The sequence below is a fragment of the Sebastes umbrosus genome, chromosome 17 (genome assembly GCF_015220745.1).
Source record: "Sebastes umbrosus isolate fSebUmb1 chromosome 17, fSebUmb1.pri, whole genome shotgun sequence".
Taxonomy (NCBI): domain Eukaryota; kingdom Metazoa; phylum Chordata; class Actinopteri; order Perciformes; family Sebastidae; genus Sebastes; species Sebastes umbrosus.
This window is the reverse complement of record NC_051285.1, coordinates 12,088,533-12,108,710: the sequence shown is the minus strand read 5'-3', so window position 1 is coordinate 12,108,710 and position 20,178 is coordinate 12,088,533. Positions and strand designations below refer to the sequence as shown.

Sequence of the window (20,178 nt, the reverse complement as noted above, 5' to 3'; positions counted from 1 at the left end):
ACAGGACGGTAGTTCTCATAGAATTGCCACAATATGACGGCATCAGGATCACAATCACGATCAGGATGATGTATGAAATGAATGACTGATACTCGTACTGGTTACTGTATGAAGCACGTGCATATTCTGGGATTGTGACACAGCTTTTAATATGAAGGAGGCAGATTTAAGTTTAACACACAGGAAACTAACTGGAAATAATAACACCAGCTGATTTTGCCACCAGGTGTCTGTCTTTCCTCGTTCACACACCTGACAACTTTCTCTCTCTCTCTCTTTTTAACACACACACACACACACACACACACACACACACTTGTTGTCATACTCATGACCATCTCCCCCCCACCCTCGAATGCAGCTGAGAGTCAGTATGTGAAGGTAGCTGAAATTAGTCTGTCAGGGTCTTTTCTGGTTTCTGTGCTGATCATGGATTTTTCTGTCTACCTCCTGATTCTGCTTTCTCTCCTCTCTCAGTGTACAGGTAGGACACACACACACACACACACACACACAAACTTACAGTACGAGGACAATTAAAACTGCATACAAAAACTATGCTTGGGTTCAGTTTACATCACATTCTTTCAATTTGGAAGTTTTTAACTGAAATGTCTGATTAATTATCAACTATTAAATTAGTCACCAACTATTTTGATTAATCGGTTTGAGTAATTTTTTAAGAAAAAAAGTCAAAATTCTCTGATTCCAGCTTCTTAAATGTGAATATTTTCTGGTTTCTTTACTCCTCTATGACAGTAAACTGAATATCTTTGAGTTGTGGACGAAACAAGATATTTTAGGACGTCATCTTGGGCTTTGGGAAACACTGATCAACATTTTTCACCATTTTCTGACATTTTATAGACAAAAACAACTAATCAATTAATCGAGAAAATAATCGACAGATTAATTGACAATGAAAATAGTCGTTAGTTGCAGCCCTAATCATGTTGCTGAGGTTGCGGCTACTTAATATATACTGAAGAGATTGTTGGAGAGTTTTGTTAAGATAGATCACAGCTGTAATGCTTTGTGAATGTGACTGCTAACATTTTAAACTTTTACAGCTAGAGAACTTAAAGGCAGCGATTGAGAGGGATCATAAGATACTTACAAAGCAGAAAAAAAACATTTCTGCAACACAGAGATACGCATATTTTTACTGAATTTTCTCTAATCTTTGCTTTTTTCATGTCGATTAATAGCCTGTTTTACTTCTTTTTTTTACAATTCAAATAAACACACATACTAGTGATGAGTAGGGTTGCAACTAACAATTATTTTCATTACCAATTAATAAACCACAGATTATTTTTTTCTCAATTCATTGATTAACATTTGGTCTGTAAAACATCAGAAAATAGTGAAAAATACCTGTGGAAATAATTTTAGAGCTCAAGGTGACGTCATCAAATGTCTTGTTTTGTCCAAGCAACGGTCCAAAACATTAAATTTACTACAATGTAAGACAAGAAAAAGCCCATTTGAAAAGCTGGAACTGAAAAAAATACTTAAAAGATGAATCAATCATTAAAATAGCTGCAGATTAACTCTATGTTGATGAACTAATCGGTTAATGGACTAAACTTTTGCAGCTCTAGTTTCAAGAAGACGTTGCATTGTTTTAAAGTGAGACAATGTAATTTTTGTTGAAAAGCAGCTAACATCAGCTAACATCAGCCACCACAAGCTGCTGGTCATACCAGACCAAGTAAGATGTACTGAATTGAGTGTTTTCTATTACTTATGAGCTCAATTTATCATTTGCAAGAGGGACTATGTCTTATTTATTCTTTCAAAACGTACATTGTGTCACTTTAAAGGCTAAAAAAGTTGGAAACCACTGATTTAATCGATGCTTTTTTTCTAGGATGTTGGTTCATTAGACATATCCTGTAATTATACGGACAAGAAAGGACATTAAAGCTGGTGTATTCCCAGTGGATTGTCTCAGGTTTGACTTTTTCTGTGCTGCTCAGTTTGGCACAGGTGTATGAGCCAGGTGGAGCAAAGCCAACCTCTACCTGTGCATTGTTCTCAGTTGGTGAGAACTGTTGTCCCCTTTCAGAGAATGGCATTGTGGGAGGCAGCAGGGTTAATCTGAGTTCCTATATTAGCTAAATGGTTCTCTATAGCACCTTTCATTCCCACCGCCGAGTCAGACACTGGGGTTTCATTCACATCAGCAACACAATACACAACCACAGCACAAGACTAAATGACTTCACCTGCACCTGTTGGATGGACATAAGGAGTTGGATAAGCCAGCGATACAATCAGTGTAATCACGACCACTTCTGACATAATCATTGGAATCAATAAAGGATAATGGCTTTTCTTCATTTATTTTAATATGCCAAGTCAATAATGGCAATTTAGCTAGACTCACGGATGAACTGGTTTTGGTGGTCCAAGGTCACTGTGACCTCACAAAACACATTTTTGGCCATAACTCAAGAAATCATATGCTAATTATGACAATTTCACACAAATGTCTAACAGGATAAAAGTATTAAGTGATAACATTTTGGACAGACATGGATGTAAACTGCTACTTGACTGGTTGGTTGACGGAGACATACAGCCGCGAGGTGGTTATTCTAGTTTGTTTTTAACAGAACATCAAAACTATGGAGAAAAAAACATAGTTTTACATTTGTATAATTTAATGAATTCCCCACCAAAGCACATGTCATAAAGTAGTTTTGTGTTTTCAGCCTATTGTTGCCACAGCAGTTTTCTAGCTAGTTGGCTACATAAGTACTCATTAAAGTAAATCATTACCTTTAAGCAGTCATTGTGGTTTCTTTTTAACCCTTTATGTTCAAGTTATTATTTGTTTGTGTAACCTCCAGTTAAAATAACAGCTGGTGAGGAGGTCACCGAGTGTGTCCTGTGACTGTCATACATCGTCCATTTGTCATAGCTGACGATTTTGTCATGTTTTTTTTTTGCATATAAGTGCTGTCAGAGAATTTATATTTAACTGATGAGCACAAAAAATCCATCTGAAGGACAGGATTAGTAATGTGAGAATTAATAATTATCTTGGCTTATGTGTGTGTGTGCATGTGTGTGTGTGTGTGTGTGCGTGTGTGTGTGTGAGAGAGAACGTGTTTTACCCGCTCTGACTTCTCAAAGTTCAGCTGCAGAGCACAAACACATTAGCAGATCAGCCAGTAAGATTGCTGACGGAGAACAAAAACACTGTGGCTAATGGAGCGTGAAAATGAGAAGCATTAATACTCATTTATTAACTGGAGAAAGCCATGTTGTTTGGCACAAGAAAGAAGTGTCCTGAACACGAATATACTGTACTGTATGTCTGTGTCTGAACTGAGTGCTGTGCTCTCTCTCCAGCTCAGTGGTGTTACCAGAGCCAGTACTCCTGTGATGACACATGCAGAGGTAAGACGCAAATGGAAAGACTCCCACATGTTTTAAGAGACAAATCCAAAAATTGAAAGAAGACACGGGACATATCCATCACAAGCTCGTGATCTGTCAAAGCATCTCTAAGTAAAACCACTGTACACTACCTGCTCAGCACCAAACAGCAGACAGATACAGTCAGCGACTATAGCTGGTGAACATAGTGGAGCATTTAGTTGCATAAAGAGCCAGATATTTCTCTCAGGAGTTGGTCGAGACCAAAAACAGAGCTGGAAGGAGAGTAAATACTGAACTTGGATTCATCAGATGGATGAATAGATGAATGTTTAGGTTGCTTTATGTCTGCTGGATCTGTTAGCTGAAACATTGTTAACCTCTACTGTGCGCACAAATCCCTTCTCCTCCAGTTTATCTCAAAGGACTTTATAAACGTCACTGTTTTTGTGGACTTTATTTAGCATATTCTGTTTGTTCTCTTCGGCCCAGATGTCGAGCAAACATCGGACTTCTGCAGAAGTCCAGGTCCGTCCTCTCCCACTCAGGTTAACCTGTCGTTTACCTGTGTCCAGCTCAACAAATACCCGCGCAGGTAGCGTGCGTTTTAGATTGCTTGGAAACAGTCCGAGACCACCTCTCGCAAGCGGTTTCGGACCGGTTGTTTTGGTCCGCACCAGAGTACGATTACTACGTTCACAACTGCCCTAACAAACTGCACCAGAGTTTGATTGAAACAGACTAAATGTTGGCTTGTGAAAGCGCCTTTTATCCCTAAAGTGAAGCTCCAAAAATGCTGAATCCTACAATACCCATAATGCAACTCAGTCATATGTTTCTTTATATCCCCCTACATCTTAAATGCTCACTTCTTTCAAACACAACACCACCAGCTTTATGATGCATAAAAAGTCTCAAGCCCAAGCAGAGATAACCCAGATCATCATCATCATCATCAGGTTTTAGCAGCTTCTAAGAAAATCATAATTTCGTTTAAATTCAAATAGTCCTTCTTGATCACTCCCATGATATTTATTTTATAGTTTTACAGCCAATTCTTTCCAATGCACCAAAACAATGAGCTGAGAACAACTGAAAGCAGACTATAGTATGTTCATTCTCAGTGGGATTAGCAGTATACTTTACTAGTATACTATCAATCTTTTCACAACAGAGGGGGTGAACTGATGAATGTTGTGTTTTAATGGAGCTTTAAAGTTACTATGCGCAAGGAGAACTTTATGTGCAACTCCAGCTGACATGTTCTCTCTCTCTCTCTGTAGCATGGGGTGAAGCATAACATTTGATGTTGTTGCTGCTGCTGTTTGTGTTGTTTAGACCCTATCCACTGGGCAGCTCAGTTTCCTAGCTGTGGAGGGTTACGCCAATCACCAATTAACATTGTCACCAGCAAAGTGCACGTCAACAGCGCCCTGCCACCCTTCAACTTCATCGGTCACACCAACACAATCAACATTACAGTTGAAAACAAAGGACACTCTGGTAATTAAGAGCCTGCTTTTTTATTCTCTTCCCCTCCAGACCATTTTTTTTACCAGATGTTAAACACCTCTGGCTTGTTAATATACGCTTAAGTTTGACATTTGTATCCTCTTCCCTATAGCTCACTTTGCTTTGCCGCAGTCGGTCCGACTGACTGGAGGAGCTCTGCCCGGTCACTACAGAGCCGCCCAGTTTCACTTCCACTGGGGAGGTGATGGGAGACCAGGATCAGAGCACACCATCGACGGAGAGAGGTTCCCCATGGAGGTAGGCCTGTCACAATAATTACTACGTTGACTTTTTTTGCTGACCTCAATATTGCCCGTTGTGGTTGTCTACATAAGAATGTCACAAACATTTCAGCCAACATAATGCCAGAATAAACAGCAGGTTTTTCCCTACCATTATAAGACTTGAGCATTTTGCAGACATTGCACTTTTTTTGTTAAAAGAGTGCCTGAGAGTCCATTTTATTTATTGTTTTACTTATTTAGGATATTTAAATATTTTGTTCACATTCCCACGTCTGAACATTCTTAAGAATTAAAGTTCTTGCTCTTTGAAAGGGTGTACTTGCATTATTATGCTATTATATTATCCTTATATCAGTGCAATAATAGTCAGAAAAATTTCGTTTAACGCAATTATTTCTGGGACAATATATCCAACAAAATTAGTTATTTGACAGGCCTAAAAAACTGCTACTGTTGCTAGGTTGGACAAGCTTGACAAAATGATGACATTGGTTCTGTTCAGCCGGGTGCCGCAGTGTGTATTACAGTTTCTGGGTGTCAGACTTAGTACTTAGGAAGGGTCAATTAGGATCAACCATGGGACAGTTTTTCCACCACTGTCCATTGGGGGCCAACATTTTACAAACATGGTGGAAGTAGGACTAATGTATTAACAGGAGCCACAGCTTGCATTTGTATTGATATCTACAGTATCAGACAATCAGAAGAGAAAAATTGCTACTACCCTTTATTTAAGTAATTTACCCTATAATCAGAGGGCGGTTAACGTTTTAACAAAGGTGTGTGTAACACAGAGCACTGTTGTATAAAATGCCCTCCACTAATACGGCAATTTTTTTCTCATTTGTTATGTTTTGGGTTTCCAGCTGCATATAGTCCACATCAAGGAGCCGTACGGCTCTCTGACAGAGGCAGAACATGATATGGCGGGTATAGCTCTGCTTGCTTTCCTGTTTGAGGTAATACATTAAGCTTTATTCATCTTCATAACTCTTTTCGCATTCTTAATAAAAATAAAAAATACTTTTTAGGCTTTTGTCATAATGTTGGTGGTGTCTTCCTCACAGGAATCATCAGATGATCATCCTCATTTGGACGCAGTAATAGATGCTTTGGGCCGAGTACAAAACAATGGTATGAGTTTGGTTACTTAAATGTGAAGAACATAATTAACTTCTATAGTATAAGTGCCCTTAGTCTTTTAATGAAATCAATTTTTCTCAGTCTGTTGTACAATTTAACCAAACTAACTTTTCTTCCAAACACTTCTCCAATCTTTCTTTCTGTGTTAAGGCAGCAGCACAATGATCCCAAACTTCAGACTCAGTGACATTATCCCGTCATCGAAGGACCTCCACAGCTACTACCGCTATGTGGGCTCCATGACAACTCCAGGATGTGAGCAGGCAGTTGCCTGGACGGTGTTTCACAGGACTCTGTCCATCAGCAGTCGACAGGTGAGCAACTGCAGTTTGAAGGCTCGGGGTCTGCACACTGGTGACAAACTAGTGTTCCTGGTTGTATTTCCTCAACAAATCTGTGAACCTTTAAATGGACTTTTGACATAAAATACAGATACAGCAAAGCCTTTTGAAGCCTTTTTAAGGTACAGTGTTTACCCCTCCACTCACTCCTCCCTTTCCATGACTGTGATAAGGTGAACCGCTGAGTGCAAAACCGTGGTAAAGTCGTTCACCTCGCTCAGAGGCCATCCTTACCATAATAACACTACTTTAGGAGCAACGGAAGTAAGACGGCGGCTGGCGGTACCACGGTGTTACACTTTGAGAGGACCCGCTCCCTATGTAGATATGAAGGGCTCATTCTAAGCTAACAAAAACATGATTCTTAGTATCAGGTGATTATAAACAAATGAAATGAAATGCAATATGAATATTATATTCCATTTCTGCTAATAGATCCCCTGAAATGTTAAACAATATTCCTTTAACTCGTTCATTAAATTACTTCTACATGACAAAAAAGTTTGGTAGAAAGATGTTACTTTATGTCCCAACGCAAAATAAAACTTTTGAGATTAGATTTTTGGGAATTAAAAATAAGAAGTGTCTCTTGTAATGACTTTCATTTTTTAGAGTTTCTGTTGAAGGTCAACATTCGGAAAGTAAATGTTGAAAGACTGAAGGATCAGTGGCTGGAAAAGTAACCTTTGAGTCACTGAAAGACACAATAATGTCTCTTTGTTGCAGTTTAAAAATATGACTTTATACTGCAACTTTTGACTAAGAAATGTTAAATCTTTTTCCTCTTCACTCCAGCTGGATCTAATAGTTCAGCAGTGCCGATTCTGGACGGGACAACCCATGACTGACATCTTCAGACCTACGCAGCCTCTGGATGGCAGAGTCGTGTACCGGTCCAAGGCGAGTGCACTTCTGACAAGCGGGATCCACCTTTGGTTCAATGTTTTCTCAGTTGTGCTCGGGACAACGTGTCTGATACACTGACCCAGCACATGAAAACACCTAATTTAAGTGACAAAAGCTACTGTATGTATAAAGGCAACTTTTACCTGTGTGATAGTGAAACAACAATCTGTTAATCATGTTTATGGTTATTCATTCAACAAAATGTCACCTGCATTTGCACATAAAATACGGCCCTAAATCCATCATGATTGCTGTGACAGTAAGAGAAGAAGTTATAGTGCAAAGTGACTGTTGAGCTCACCCCATCTGGATAGCACTCAGTCTCTGTGTGAGTTTAAGGAGTAGGGTCTTTACCTCAGCAGGCCTTTAACTTCCCACATTTTTGTTGTCATTAGGAGTCAATATGTTAATTTTGCACACTATGGCTTTATATTAACTCAAATCTGCTTTTCCTTAAATGCGTTTTTTCAGTGAGATAGAAGTGTGATGAATAAGAAGTGTAGATTTAGGGGTATACAGTAAGTTTTTTTTCTTTCTGACAGTTAATAGCTGAGGGACTCGTTTCCTAAATGTACTGTACACTTGTTTGTGGGAAAACCAGATGAGTTCTAAATGTGCATAAATGCCAGTGATTCTCAGCCAGAGTAACAACTTCCTCTCTTTTCCTGCTTATGATATGATATGAGTCTCTTTAAAGGGATAGTTTGGGTGTTTTGCAGTGGGGTTGTATGAGGTACTTATTCATAGTCAGTGTATTACCTACAATAGATGACGATCAGCATGCCCCCAGTTTGGAGAAGCAGACAGGAGTATCAGCAGAGGAGCAAAGCAATGCACTGCTGAATGTATTTTAGACACCTAAAAGAAAGACCCACCTAAAAAATTCAATTTCAGTTAAAGTGTATGCTATATTTACAATATTTTCGCCAGTTTACCTTGGTGTGAGACAGCTATACGGTATGTTTTCGATGGGGAACTGAAGCCGTTATCTATGCTCTTGCCAAGGCCACCAAACTCCATTGAAAAACCAGTAATTTTACCTCGCAGAACACAGGAGTTGCTGGTCTACCGCTGCCTCGATCGGTTAGTTTGTTTGTGTTATTGTGTGACCTAAAGGGTTAGTTCACATTCACCAAGTCACACAATAGGACAAACTAACTAACCGATCGAGGCAGCGGTAGACCTGCAACCCCCGTGTTCTGTGAGGTAAAATTACACTTTTTATCAACAGAGTCTGGTGGCTTTGAAGAGAGCATAGATGGATACAACAGCTTCAGTTCCCAGTCGGAAAGGGCTGTCTGACTCTAATAATTTTACATTAGGAATGCTCCGATTGAGCTTTTTACGGATAATATCAATTGTTGATTTCATGAAACTGAAAGTTTCTGTATAAACACCTTAAAATGTTTTGCACTTTTGCCTAAAAGTTGTCTATAGAACTAAATCTGCTTCACCACAACATACATTGCGTGGAGCTCATCAACAGAAACCCGTATGGTGGAAATCAGTCAGTCTTAATGGATCAGCCTGTAAAACACTGTTTGAGTAACATTATTTTATTGTCAGGTCCTTTGTAACACTTATGATCAGTCCATGATCAATTGAAACCTCCCAACCAACGTCACGACACGTCATACTATGTACTTAAAAAGAAGAGAGAAGAATGTTTGAAAGGCAACATGGTTTTCAAGTCATAAATAAGTCCCTTTGACCTCAATCTGACATTTCATACTAATATGAAATGTGGCAGTAAACCTGATTCAAAATTTAAAGGTGAAATTAGGTTGAGGTCACTGTGTCTGTTTCTTAAGCCAGTTCCTCAGGTGTTCCACCTGTGCAGCAACGCTACTCTTGGCTGTGCCGCCAGGGGCGCTATACTGCTCCACACTGCTCCTGTAGTCCCACACCAAGGATACGTCACTTCCAAACAGAGGGCTGAAATGATGGAGCAGATACAGAGAAGAGAAAGAGAGGGCAAATTGAGAACTTCAAAATGGCTCGAGGAGAAAATACCACCAATCCTGTTCCATGAAAAAAAAAACATGTTTTTAGGGGCAGGGGCGTAGCCAGGGTTTAGAAATTAGTGAGGTCCAGAATTTTCTTCTTTTAATGGATAATATTAAGCGGGGGGTCTGGACATTTTTCATTTCCTGCATTCTGGTAAATTTTTTGCACCAAATGATGGTGTAAATGTCTTTATTTATGTAAAGAAAAACAATTAAGAAACAATTCAGGCGGCATCTGATAATTAAATATAAAAGTATAATGAAACATAATTCAGTAAGGCTCTCCGGCATTCTTTATTGCTTTCAAATATGTATTCTCCTGTACATCAACTTTTCTCATTTAATGTTATCTCTGCTGAGTCAACACACAAGTAGGCATGATTTACTCTTCCCTCCTCTTTTGTGTCTTTTGTTTGGGGAAGTAACCTCTTTAAAAGTGCACGTGGCACCTATTCACTTCAATAATTGCCTACATCAATTCATTTTAATTCATTTATAAACCCCCTAGACTTTAATAGCTCGTTTCAGCAAGATTTCTGCTCACGTTCAAAACTTTCTGCACATTCAAAACAAATCCCACATATCTGTGATCTCTGAGATTTCGAGAATAAAGTTGTAATATTTTGAGAAAAAAGTTGTAATATTACGAGAAAAAATCTCCCTGTGCATTACGTTATTGCTCTGCTGCTATGGTAGTAGTATGCCCCTCAGATCATCTGACAGACAGAACCCCGTTTGGGACTCAGGTCTCTGGATGAGACAAAGTTTAGGGAAGCGGCTGTGTGTTGCTCGGAGCGCTCCGCCGATGATGAAATTATCATCATCAGTTGTAACATCAAATAGCATTAAAGAATTGCAGAACAGAGCATCAGTAGTTTTCAGTATTATCTATTGTGCATATATCACCGCGGTGACTGCCACAAACACTGCCTTCTCCAGTCACCTCACCTGACACATCTTCACCACAACGGATAGCTGTCTTATTGATAGCTGTCAGCTTCAAGCTTCACGTCATTCAGATGCAGAGACGGTGGGCTTTTTAGGGAATATTTAGAGGTCCAGACCTCGGGGACCTCATAGCTGGCTACGGCCATGTTAAGGGGTTTTAGTCTTTTAGTTTTTGTGTGTGTGAATGAGAAGAAGACAGTCACCTGACAGCACTCAGGTTTTCCATAGTGAGTTGATTCAGGGCGATATTTTGGGATTCAGCTGCAAACACAGCTTTACCAGAGAGACCATGGGCCTCTCTGAATGGCACCTGTAATATAGAATAACACAGGGTTACACAGCAACACACATATACATGTCAAACCATATCAAATATTTTTTCTCTTGATTATAGCTATCCCACATATCAAGTATTATTAATCATCTGTTCTCTGTGGTTAAATGGCGTCACCATAAATTCAAACCTCGATATAGCTAAGAAGTTGTTTTTCACTTGGTGGAACAGTTGACATGAAGACATGATAAACGCCATAATTAATCTACAAAAATAAATTCCATAATTGATAGTTGTGTACCAGACTGATTTATTGTAATTTTGATACCGCCTCTTCAGAATATTCACATTGCACTATTTGATTAAACAGACACTGACTTTTATTTTCTCTTGAATCAAACTTCTTTATAATGACTTTTGGATTGAAATATACTTAATCACTACTCACCCCCTTTCTCACAAGGTAGTAGGCCAAGTCAGTAGCCAACATGTCCGGACTGAGGGCCGCTTCCATAACAGTCTGGTTAATCTGAAACACCAAAGGAAGCAAAATCATTGTCATTTTGTCTTTTGAAAGGCCGTAAGGTCTAGAACAGTATTTATTCTTTTCAAAATTTACAATGCAAATTTATTTTGAGACCAAGCACTGTATTTTTTTTCAATATAATCAACAGTGACTTAAATCTGACCTTGAGAGTTGACATGACTCCAGTTGTCACCTGCAGCACAGCGTGAACAGTATCATAGCAGTCAAACATGGCCTCCTTATCCTCCTGATGAAGGATGACAAGTACAGCATGACAAAAAAAAGTTAAAGAGGAAATATGAGTGAAAAGTTAAAAGCACACAAAGACACACTTTCATACCTGCAGGTCTTTGTTGTAGGTGCTGGGCAAGCCCTTCAGTGTCATCATGAACCCTGCACACTGAAATACAGAACGTCAAAACTTGAGTTTGACAAGAAAATTGCAGTGAATCACAAAAAATACAAAAGAAAGCAGTAACGTGTGTCAAAGTACAGCAAGTCTGAATGTGCTGCTCTGCTTCTGAGAGGTAAAAAGGTTAATCTATAAAGCTCTGACCTATAAAGCCTGACTTATACACTGTTTGCTGCCAGGTTTGAGTCTGCAGAAAAACTAGTGACAGCTTTATGGCACATGAGGGCGCTGGTTTTCAAGAGTAAAGCCTCTAGGCGATAGAGGAAGGAGTGAAAAGTCTGCAGTAAATTAAAAATACAGGAGCATTTTAGAGGACGTAATCTGACGGTACCAGGTTGCCCCAAATGATTACATTACAGCCCGTTTAGTGGCTGCAGTGTTCTCCCTCAATACTGGACAAATTTCAAGAATTGTTGTCCCCATTAGTCACTTAGACACAAAAACATGAGAAAATAAGGCCCAGGTTGAAAAATACAGAAGTTATCCTTTAAAGAGCCATTTCAGCATCATTCATTTTTTTCACATAATGTGGTGTGAGCTCTCCAGACACAATATCCTTGGCAAAGTGGGCCCTTTAATGAACAGATAAACGGACGACTCAACAAAAGCAAAACTTTAGTCGGAGGTCTTACTCTGCCAAAGACACGACCTGCTTTACTCCTGATCAGCTCCAGACTGTCAGCATTCTTCTTCTGGGGCATCAGACTGCTGCCTGTGCTACAAACGCAACAAGTATAGGTGAGAAGAAAGAAGGTAAATATAGAAGGGTGGTGGGATATGAGGTAAACACATGGTTCAACTGCACAATAAATGACTGGTCTTAATGAAAAGAAGTTCATAGCAGCAACACCAGCTTTAAGATTTAAAATGAACTGACAGCTGATGGACAACTTCAGTGACAATAATGACTTAGGCTTCATCCAAAATCCCATATATGCACTACATACCCATAATGTGTAAAATCATTCAATATACTTTGGTTTGAATAAACAGTAGTATGTAACTTTTCAGACGCACTCTGCAGTAATTTCCATCGTCACTTCCGGAGCGCCTCCTTGCCGGTTTTAGACGTGTAACTATGGTGACTCGTGCCAACCTGATGTGACCAAAACGACGGTTTGTGTTTGAATTAATTTACAATATATATTACGCCTAGCAAAGTGAAATCTTATACTTACAGTTAAGTTGAAGCATTATTGACGTTACGGAGCTGTCCGTCAACGTCTGTTATGAACGTTGTCGTCACTATTGCATTGCATTGTGGGATATTTATGCCGCCGTAGGGTCCAGCATTGCATATTGTAATATTTCACGGGAAATAGTATGCAATTTGCATACTATTGGTTTCATATTAAGGTTTCAGACATACTAAAAATATCTCACATACTGTTTTAGCAATACTAAATCACATGTTAGTATGGAAGATCGGCCACAACCTTAATGTTTTCATTCACTTTGATATCATACAGTATGTAACATGGGGTTTTGACAGTATTTGTTGAATGCTAAAATGACCAGATGTACAATTTTATCAAGTACAGCGATCAATGTTTGACAAACATCACTAACTATTACAATTCACCCAGACATTTTTAAATATTATTTACTATATTTTAATGAATTGCTGTAATGCACACATACAGCTTTGTACAAAACCACAAAATAATAATTTATTCCAAACTTGTGCAACCTTAACAACGTGCAAACTGTAATTTAGGACCTCATAATAAGACACAAACTGACCTGTAGGCGTCAGAGAGTGAGAGGAAGGAGAACTCTTTTGTGCTGTACAGCATCAGGTCCTCGGCCATCTTGCTGAGATGGGTCAAACACAACGAAGACCAGAACAAGAACTCCGCTAAAGAAGCACACACATGAGATATCTTAGAGAACATAGAAAAAGATTATTTAATTTTATTACACAGCTTTGTTGACACGATTCTGATTGGTCAATCACGGCGTTCTACAGTCTGTTATTTATTTATAGCAGGCCGTTGATATGAAAAACAGACCGTTGCTATGTATAACAGACCGTTGCTATGGCCGTAGTTCTGATCTCGGACTCTGACGGACCGTTTTTGTGTCAAATTATTGATTTCTAAAATAAGTAGCTGTGTAATAAGCGGGATAATGTACAGCTAGCGGGTCATTGTTGTAAATAAACCCCGACAGGGCGATGCAAGACCAACCCGACCGCATCGCACTGTTAGGGTTTATTTCACAGCAATGACCGACTCGCTGTACGTTATCCCTTACTTAATGCATGACAGCTGGCTGACATGTATGGTTTACGTACCAACAAAGTCCCTTTGGCCTGTCGCATCCATGCTGTTAAGACTGATGCCATCAAACTCCAACTCTACAGATTAGGAGAAATGATATAGTCTCAGTTTTTAAAAATACACATTTGATACATAAACAAGACACAAGTTCACAAGTGAAAGATTGCTGCAACAACAGTGCACTTTTGACGGGAGAGTAATAATCTGGTTATATTTTAGACAGTAGCGTGACCTTTCCGCAGTAGCTCCCTGTCGATGTCAAATGGCGTTCCAGCGATGGCACCACTGAAAACGACAAGAATCATTCTCATTAACTGGTCATGTCTTTGGGTGTAGATCAGTGTCAGACAGTGAGTGTTTGTTCAGAGCGTACCTGCCGAGAGGCAAATCATTAACTCTTTTCTTCATCTCCTGAAGTCGGTCAACATCCCTGCTCAGAGCAACAGCATGACTGAGGGTTGGTTCAACCAGCGAGCGGGGAAAGAGAAACACGAGACAGACATGAACAATACATCATCTAATATAAAAAAGGTGTGAGACATGTAGGTTTTGCTTCATAAAAGGTCACCTTAGAATCCAGTGGCTCCATCTGATTGGCTGAGCTCTCTGCATGTGGGTGTAACCAGGAAACAGGACGTCAATTTCTCTGATTTCAGAAAGAGATGACAGAATTCAACTTTTTCAAAAAAGCACAGTTACAAGTGTATGTTTGCGTGTATCAGTGTGTATCTGACTTACGCTGCTGCCCGCTCCACCATGGTAGACATCAGCTGTAAGGCATTCTCCGTCAGGGTTGAGATGGCATCTCGCAGCCACAACCTCATGTCAGTCACAACCTGGTTAACACAAACACACACAGCGCAGTCTCATGATACTTTATCAGCTACTAGTCCTTACAATGAAGCAATATGGCTGCAACTCCAAATAGTAATTCAGCCACTACGGTTTTAATATTGTAAAGACAAACCTGGTCGTTTCTGCTCCTGCCAGTGTGCAGCTTCCCTGCAGGTGCACCAATCAGCTCCTGTGAATATGTGAATGAAAATGGGTTCTATGGGTAACCACGAGTCTCCCCTTTACAGACATGCCCACTTTATGATAATCACATGCAGTTTGGGACAAGTCATATTCAAGTCAGCACACTGACACACTGACAGCTGTTGTTGCCTGTTGGGCTGCAGTTTGCCATGTTATGATTTGAGCATATTTTTTATGCTAAATGCAGTACCTGTGAGGGTTTCTGGACAATATTTGTCATTGCTTTGTATTGTTAATTGATTTCTAATAATAAATATATACATATATTTACATAAAGCAAGCATATTTGCCCACTCCCATGTTGATAAGAGTATTAAATACTTGGCAAATCTCCCTTTAAGGTACATTTTGAACAGATAAAAATGTGTGATTAATTTGCGATTAATCGCGATTAACTATGGACAAACATGAGATTAATCGCAATTAAATATTTTAATCAATTGACAGCCCTAATTATTATGTAAAATACAGTGTACAGCTCTACCTCACCTTTAGCCTGCGCTCATTTGCAGTGTGAATGTCTTCATCTCCTGGTTTGATCACAAAAACACCTGTGGACCACTCTTCAGAAATCTGGAGGTTAAAAAAACGATAGTATCACCAAGTAGGCTAAACAGATAACTAACTAGGCTAAATAAACTGGGAAAAGAAAGTTCGGAAACTTGTGTTTGGTCGATATTTCTCTGTTGTTACAAAGCTAATTGGCATTGTATTTTACATTGTTGGAAAGCCTGTTTATTTACCGCCCAAGAAAATTTTTCCAACATGCTCTGCCAATGGTAAACAGTGTATTCTCCTGTTTTTTTTCTAGGGCGCTACCCACATAATCAGCTGTGCTGCTCATCCCACAAATGCATGATCCTTACAAGTCGGACATCATTGTGAAGTTAACTTTTTTTCCCCAGTTTACATACAGTGCAATGAAATAGTTTTGCTTTGCTATAAATAAACACATAAACAGCTACTTTTAAGTAGTAATAACACACATTATATGGACCCACTGAATTCTAGGCAGCATTAGCCACATCATTTTACATAAAATTATCAACATCATGTGTTTCTGTATGGTATATGGTTGCCATAATGTCCCTTGCATTTCCAAAGCAAACATCAGGGTAGAGACGGCACTCTGAAACATGATCTGACTGTGTGAGTGAACGAATTACTGAGGCTGTTTGGCAGCTGACATAGTCACATGATGATAGTATTGTTAACCACAAACTCAGCATAACACAGAGAGGAATTCAGCTGTCATCTAACCCTAAGGGCAGACGGTGATACCCACAATGCATCAGGAGCATATTTTTCTTCTATACAAATATGAGAGAACATTGATCATAAAGTTCATAATAATACAGCCTAGTCATTTGCAGCTAATAACTCATTTTCTATTGTTGTTATTCATGTAATATATAATTTTAAAGCTCTTTATGCTGGAACTATCCATGGGCACATCAGATCAATATGAAGCTAGTTATAAGGGCATTTGCAGTGGCATTCAGAATTTGCCCTATTGCAGCATTAGAGGTCAAAGGTCAAATTCTCTTGACCTCAGTGTCATGAATATGTGACCGATAGATAGATTATTGTCTAAGCTTTACAATGGTTAATGATATTCTGTGTAGGTTACCCTCTTTTATACTGTATCTACTGTATGTGTAAAATGGTGAAAAAACATGGAAAAATTATAATGATGGAGGGATGAAAAAGGAGTGATAGAACATAGAAAAGCTACCATTGCTGCAATGCTATCATGCATTTGTGCATCTGACTGTGTGAGTGAATTACTGAGGCTGTTTGGCAGCTGACACAGTCACATGATGATAGTGTTGTTAACCACAAACTCAGCATAACGCAGAGAGGAATTCAGCTGTCATCTAACCCTAAGGGCAGACAGTGATACCCACAATGCATCAGGAGCATATTTTTCTTGTATGCAAATATGAGCGAACTGTGATCATAAAGATCTAGATAGATAGATAGATAGTAACTTTATTGATCCCGAGGGAAATTCAAGTTTCCAGCATCACAGTTCCATAGTGCAAAAACATGTTAGTAAAAAGGCAGTAAAAAAGTTAGTAGTACAAAGTACAAAAAAATATACCAGATATAAAAATACAAGGAGATGAAGAAAACTGTTAAAACTGAATATAGTGCAGGGTAACAGCTGTGATACACGACTATTAAAAAGTGAATTTAGTGCAGAAGAGACTGTTGAAAATGAGTATAGTGCAGGGTAACTCCAGTAGCTTAGTCTATGAAAGTGCACAGTGTGCATTATTATCTGTCCTGCAGACCATCCTCCTTTGTCCCCCAGTATAATAGTATAAAAGCATCATAACTTTACTCATAGTTTTAAAAGTACAGTGCTTGAGTAAAGGCACCAGTTACAGCCACCGCTGGTGAAATGTTAAATATATTTTACTCAAGTACCTACCATAAAGGAGGACGGTCTGCAGGACAGATAATAATGCATACAGTGCACTTTCATAGACTAAGCTACTGGAGTTACGCTGCATTATACTCATTTTTAACAGTCTCTTCTGCACTATATTCACTTTTTTAATAGTCCTGTATCACAGCTGTTACCCTGCAATATATTCACTTTTAACCGTTTTCTTCATCTTCTTGTATTTTTATATCTGGTATATTTTTTTGTACTTTGCACTACTAACTTTTTTACTGCCTTTTTACTAACATGTTTTGCACTGTGGAACTGTGATCTATCTATCTATCTCTCTAATCTATCTATCTATCTATCTATCTATCTATCATTCTTGTATGCAAAATGAGAGAACTGTGATCATAAAGTTCATAATAATACAACCAAAGTGTCAGCTTATGATGTGGTTGACCTTTAAAAGCTGTTTTCCCCAGAGTGTATCTCTCTGTCTCTCTCTCTGTGTGTGTGTGAGTTCACCTGATCCAGCCCGGTTAATATCTGGTTCATCTCCTCCGTGTTGACCAGCGTGGCCTTCTCCAGAGCTTTCACATAAGCTTTGCTCCCTCGGATGTCAGCATCCCACATTCTCTGGTCGTAAGCGATGGATGCGTTGAACTTCTCCATGATGGGATCAGTGTCTCCCACGAAGCGACCTCCCCAAAGTTTACCTCCCTGACGAGCAAAAGAGACAAGAGGGGGAAATAATAATGTGTGTAACCGTTAGATATATTGTAAACAATTGCTGTTAATTTACAGCAGGATTTCAAAAGTATTAACCTGTTATTGCTAAAAACAGTGCTTTACTGTTAATACAAAAGAAAACTTGTTAAATTACGCTCATAGGCCGTTTTTTAACTGAAATATAATGCATTCTTAAAAAACAGCACTTTACTGCTGATCAGCTGTCTAAAGTATCATCAGTAACAGTTTCATGCAGTATTTTTTTAATTCTGGGACCTGATCTGCACATGTGAGGCTTGTACATTGTACATGATTGGAAAATCAGTGAATTAGCTCTGTTCTTCACTCACATTTTGTTATGGTTTGCATTCTGTGATTGTAGCCAGCTATAGACAGACATTTTGGGAAAAGTGTCAACAAGTCTTTTATAGCCTTTTTCCTAACAAGTGGCTTTAATTGTATTTAGTGTAACTATTCCTATGTCTGTAACCTGCTAAGTCTATTCATCTAGGCAAAAAATGTATGTTTATTAAAATGTATGTAAAAAATACAACCTAAATAGTGCATTCAAACAAATCAGTAAGATAATGTAAGAGAAACGGGAAAAACAGCTTTATAATGTATCTTTAAACAGTAAATTAACTGTAAAATACTGTGAAATTAATAAAAAAAAAAACAGTTTAAACTGTATTTTTCATTAACAGTACAAAGCTGTAAATTTCAGCGACAGTATAATAATGTTAATTTTACAGTAATATGAAGGCAACCCTGCTGCCATCAGTTCTTTACTGTTATTTTAATGGGAAATTCTTAACAGTGTACAACACGTTGCTACAGTAACCTTTAGATAGAACACATCGACCGTTAGCTTAATGACGGTTCCCAGGGTGACAGCTTTGCTTATTCAGCGTCCAGCTGGGCTGTTAAAACCACAACAACAACAACAACAACACACGCAGGGCGGTGGTTTCCGGGATTTAACTTTACCTCTGTGCTGGCCATGTTTGTTGCCGATGTGTGTCCGTAGCGGTTTAGCCCGGTGAAAGGGTGAAAGGGTGAAAGGTTTGGTCTAACGGTGGACGTTGAATGCCAACAACGGACACACGGCTCAATAACGGAGCTTCTAGGCGTGAGGCGCAGAGCGAGGCAGTTAACTGTGTGTGTATCACTTTAAAAGACGTCAACCGAAGACGTTCTAAGCTTCATTTTACGTCATTGCGTCACTGGTGTGAGAAGCCAAACAGGGAAAAGATGGTGGGGGTCACATCTATGGGAAGGGGGGGCAACATTTGTGAAGAATGGGATAATTTAGTTAATATAGGGAAAGAACAGGAGTCAATTGTAATCAAAGTATGAGCAGGAAAGGACAGCTTAAAGCAGCAGTAGGTATATGGAAGTTTTTATTGGACTTTATTAGTTGTAACCCACAGAAGACATTCCACAAATGCACAGGAAGCGATCTGCAAATGCACAAATAGCATTCCACGTGTAGAAATAGATGCACAAATGCGTGTTTATCACTTTACATGTAAACCTTAAAATATGTATTTACAGAGTAAGTTATGTGTATTTGCAAATCGCCCTGTATTTTTGTGGATGTGACTTTACACAACACAAATACAAAAATACGTTTGTGGGCAGTGAAATATTTGAAGATCATGTTACATATTTGTGAATTGTCTTCTGTGGGTTACAACTATTATCTACAGATCAGACTAATAAAGTCCAATAAAAACTTCTATAATATGGCTCTCACAAACTTTCTCATTTTACAGCTAAACAGTACACTACAAGATGTTTCTGAAAACATTTGAGGTGAGAAATAGGCATTACAGTAACAGATTGTTGATTCATATTTGATCAACGCTGCCTAGTTTGACAGTTTGATTGGAGTTCGCGAGTGATTGACAGCTGCTCATAGACGGCAGACTCCAGCTGGGCTCTGATTGGTTGTTTTGGCCTGTGAAATCTTGCAGATGCCATTAGGAGCAGCGGAGGACACAGAGGAACATGATTTTTTTTTCAGATTTC

The 20,178-nt window shown here is 38.9% G+C and overlaps 2 protein-coding genes across 2 annotated transcripts; one reads left to right on the top strand and one right to left on the bottom strand.

Annotated features, from left to right (window-relative positions):
- The first annotated feature begins 1 nt into the window (after position 1).
- On the top strand, positions 2-8,246 carry ca4c (carbonic anhydrase IV c). Its single transcript, XM_037748975.1, has 8 exons — positions 2-484; positions 3,364-3,411; positions 4,729-4,893; positions 5,015-5,160; positions 6,014-6,106; positions 6,215-6,281; positions 6,441-6,604; positions 7,427-8,246. Exons 1-8 carry the CDS (start codon positions 331-333, stop codon positions 7,613-7,615), a joined length of 1,026 nt encoding a protein of 341 aa, XP_037604903.1. The 5' UTR covers positions 2-330; the 3' UTR covers positions 7,616-8,246.
- Positions 8,247-9,072: 826 nt separating this feature from the next.
- Positions 9,073-19,313, bottom strand: asl (argininosuccinate lyase). Its single transcript, XM_037749281.1, has 16 exons — positions 19,135-19,313; positions 17,944-18,138; positions 15,513-15,596; positions 14,953-15,009; positions 14,724-14,821; positions 14,554-14,631; positions 14,359-14,436; positions 14,218-14,270; positions 14,000-14,062; positions 13,447-13,561; positions 12,336-12,420; positions 11,632-11,691; positions 11,455-11,538; positions 11,214-11,294; positions 10,695-10,801; positions 9,073-9,472 (listed from the first exon to the last, which is right to left on the bottom strand). The coding sequence occupies exons 1-16, from the start codon at positions 19,147-19,149 to the stop codon at positions 9,328-9,330; spliced, it is 1,398 nt and encodes a 465-aa protein (XP_037605209.1). The 5' UTR covers positions 19,150-19,313; the 3' UTR covers positions 9,073-9,327.
- Positions 19,314-20,178: the final 865 nt, after the last annotated feature.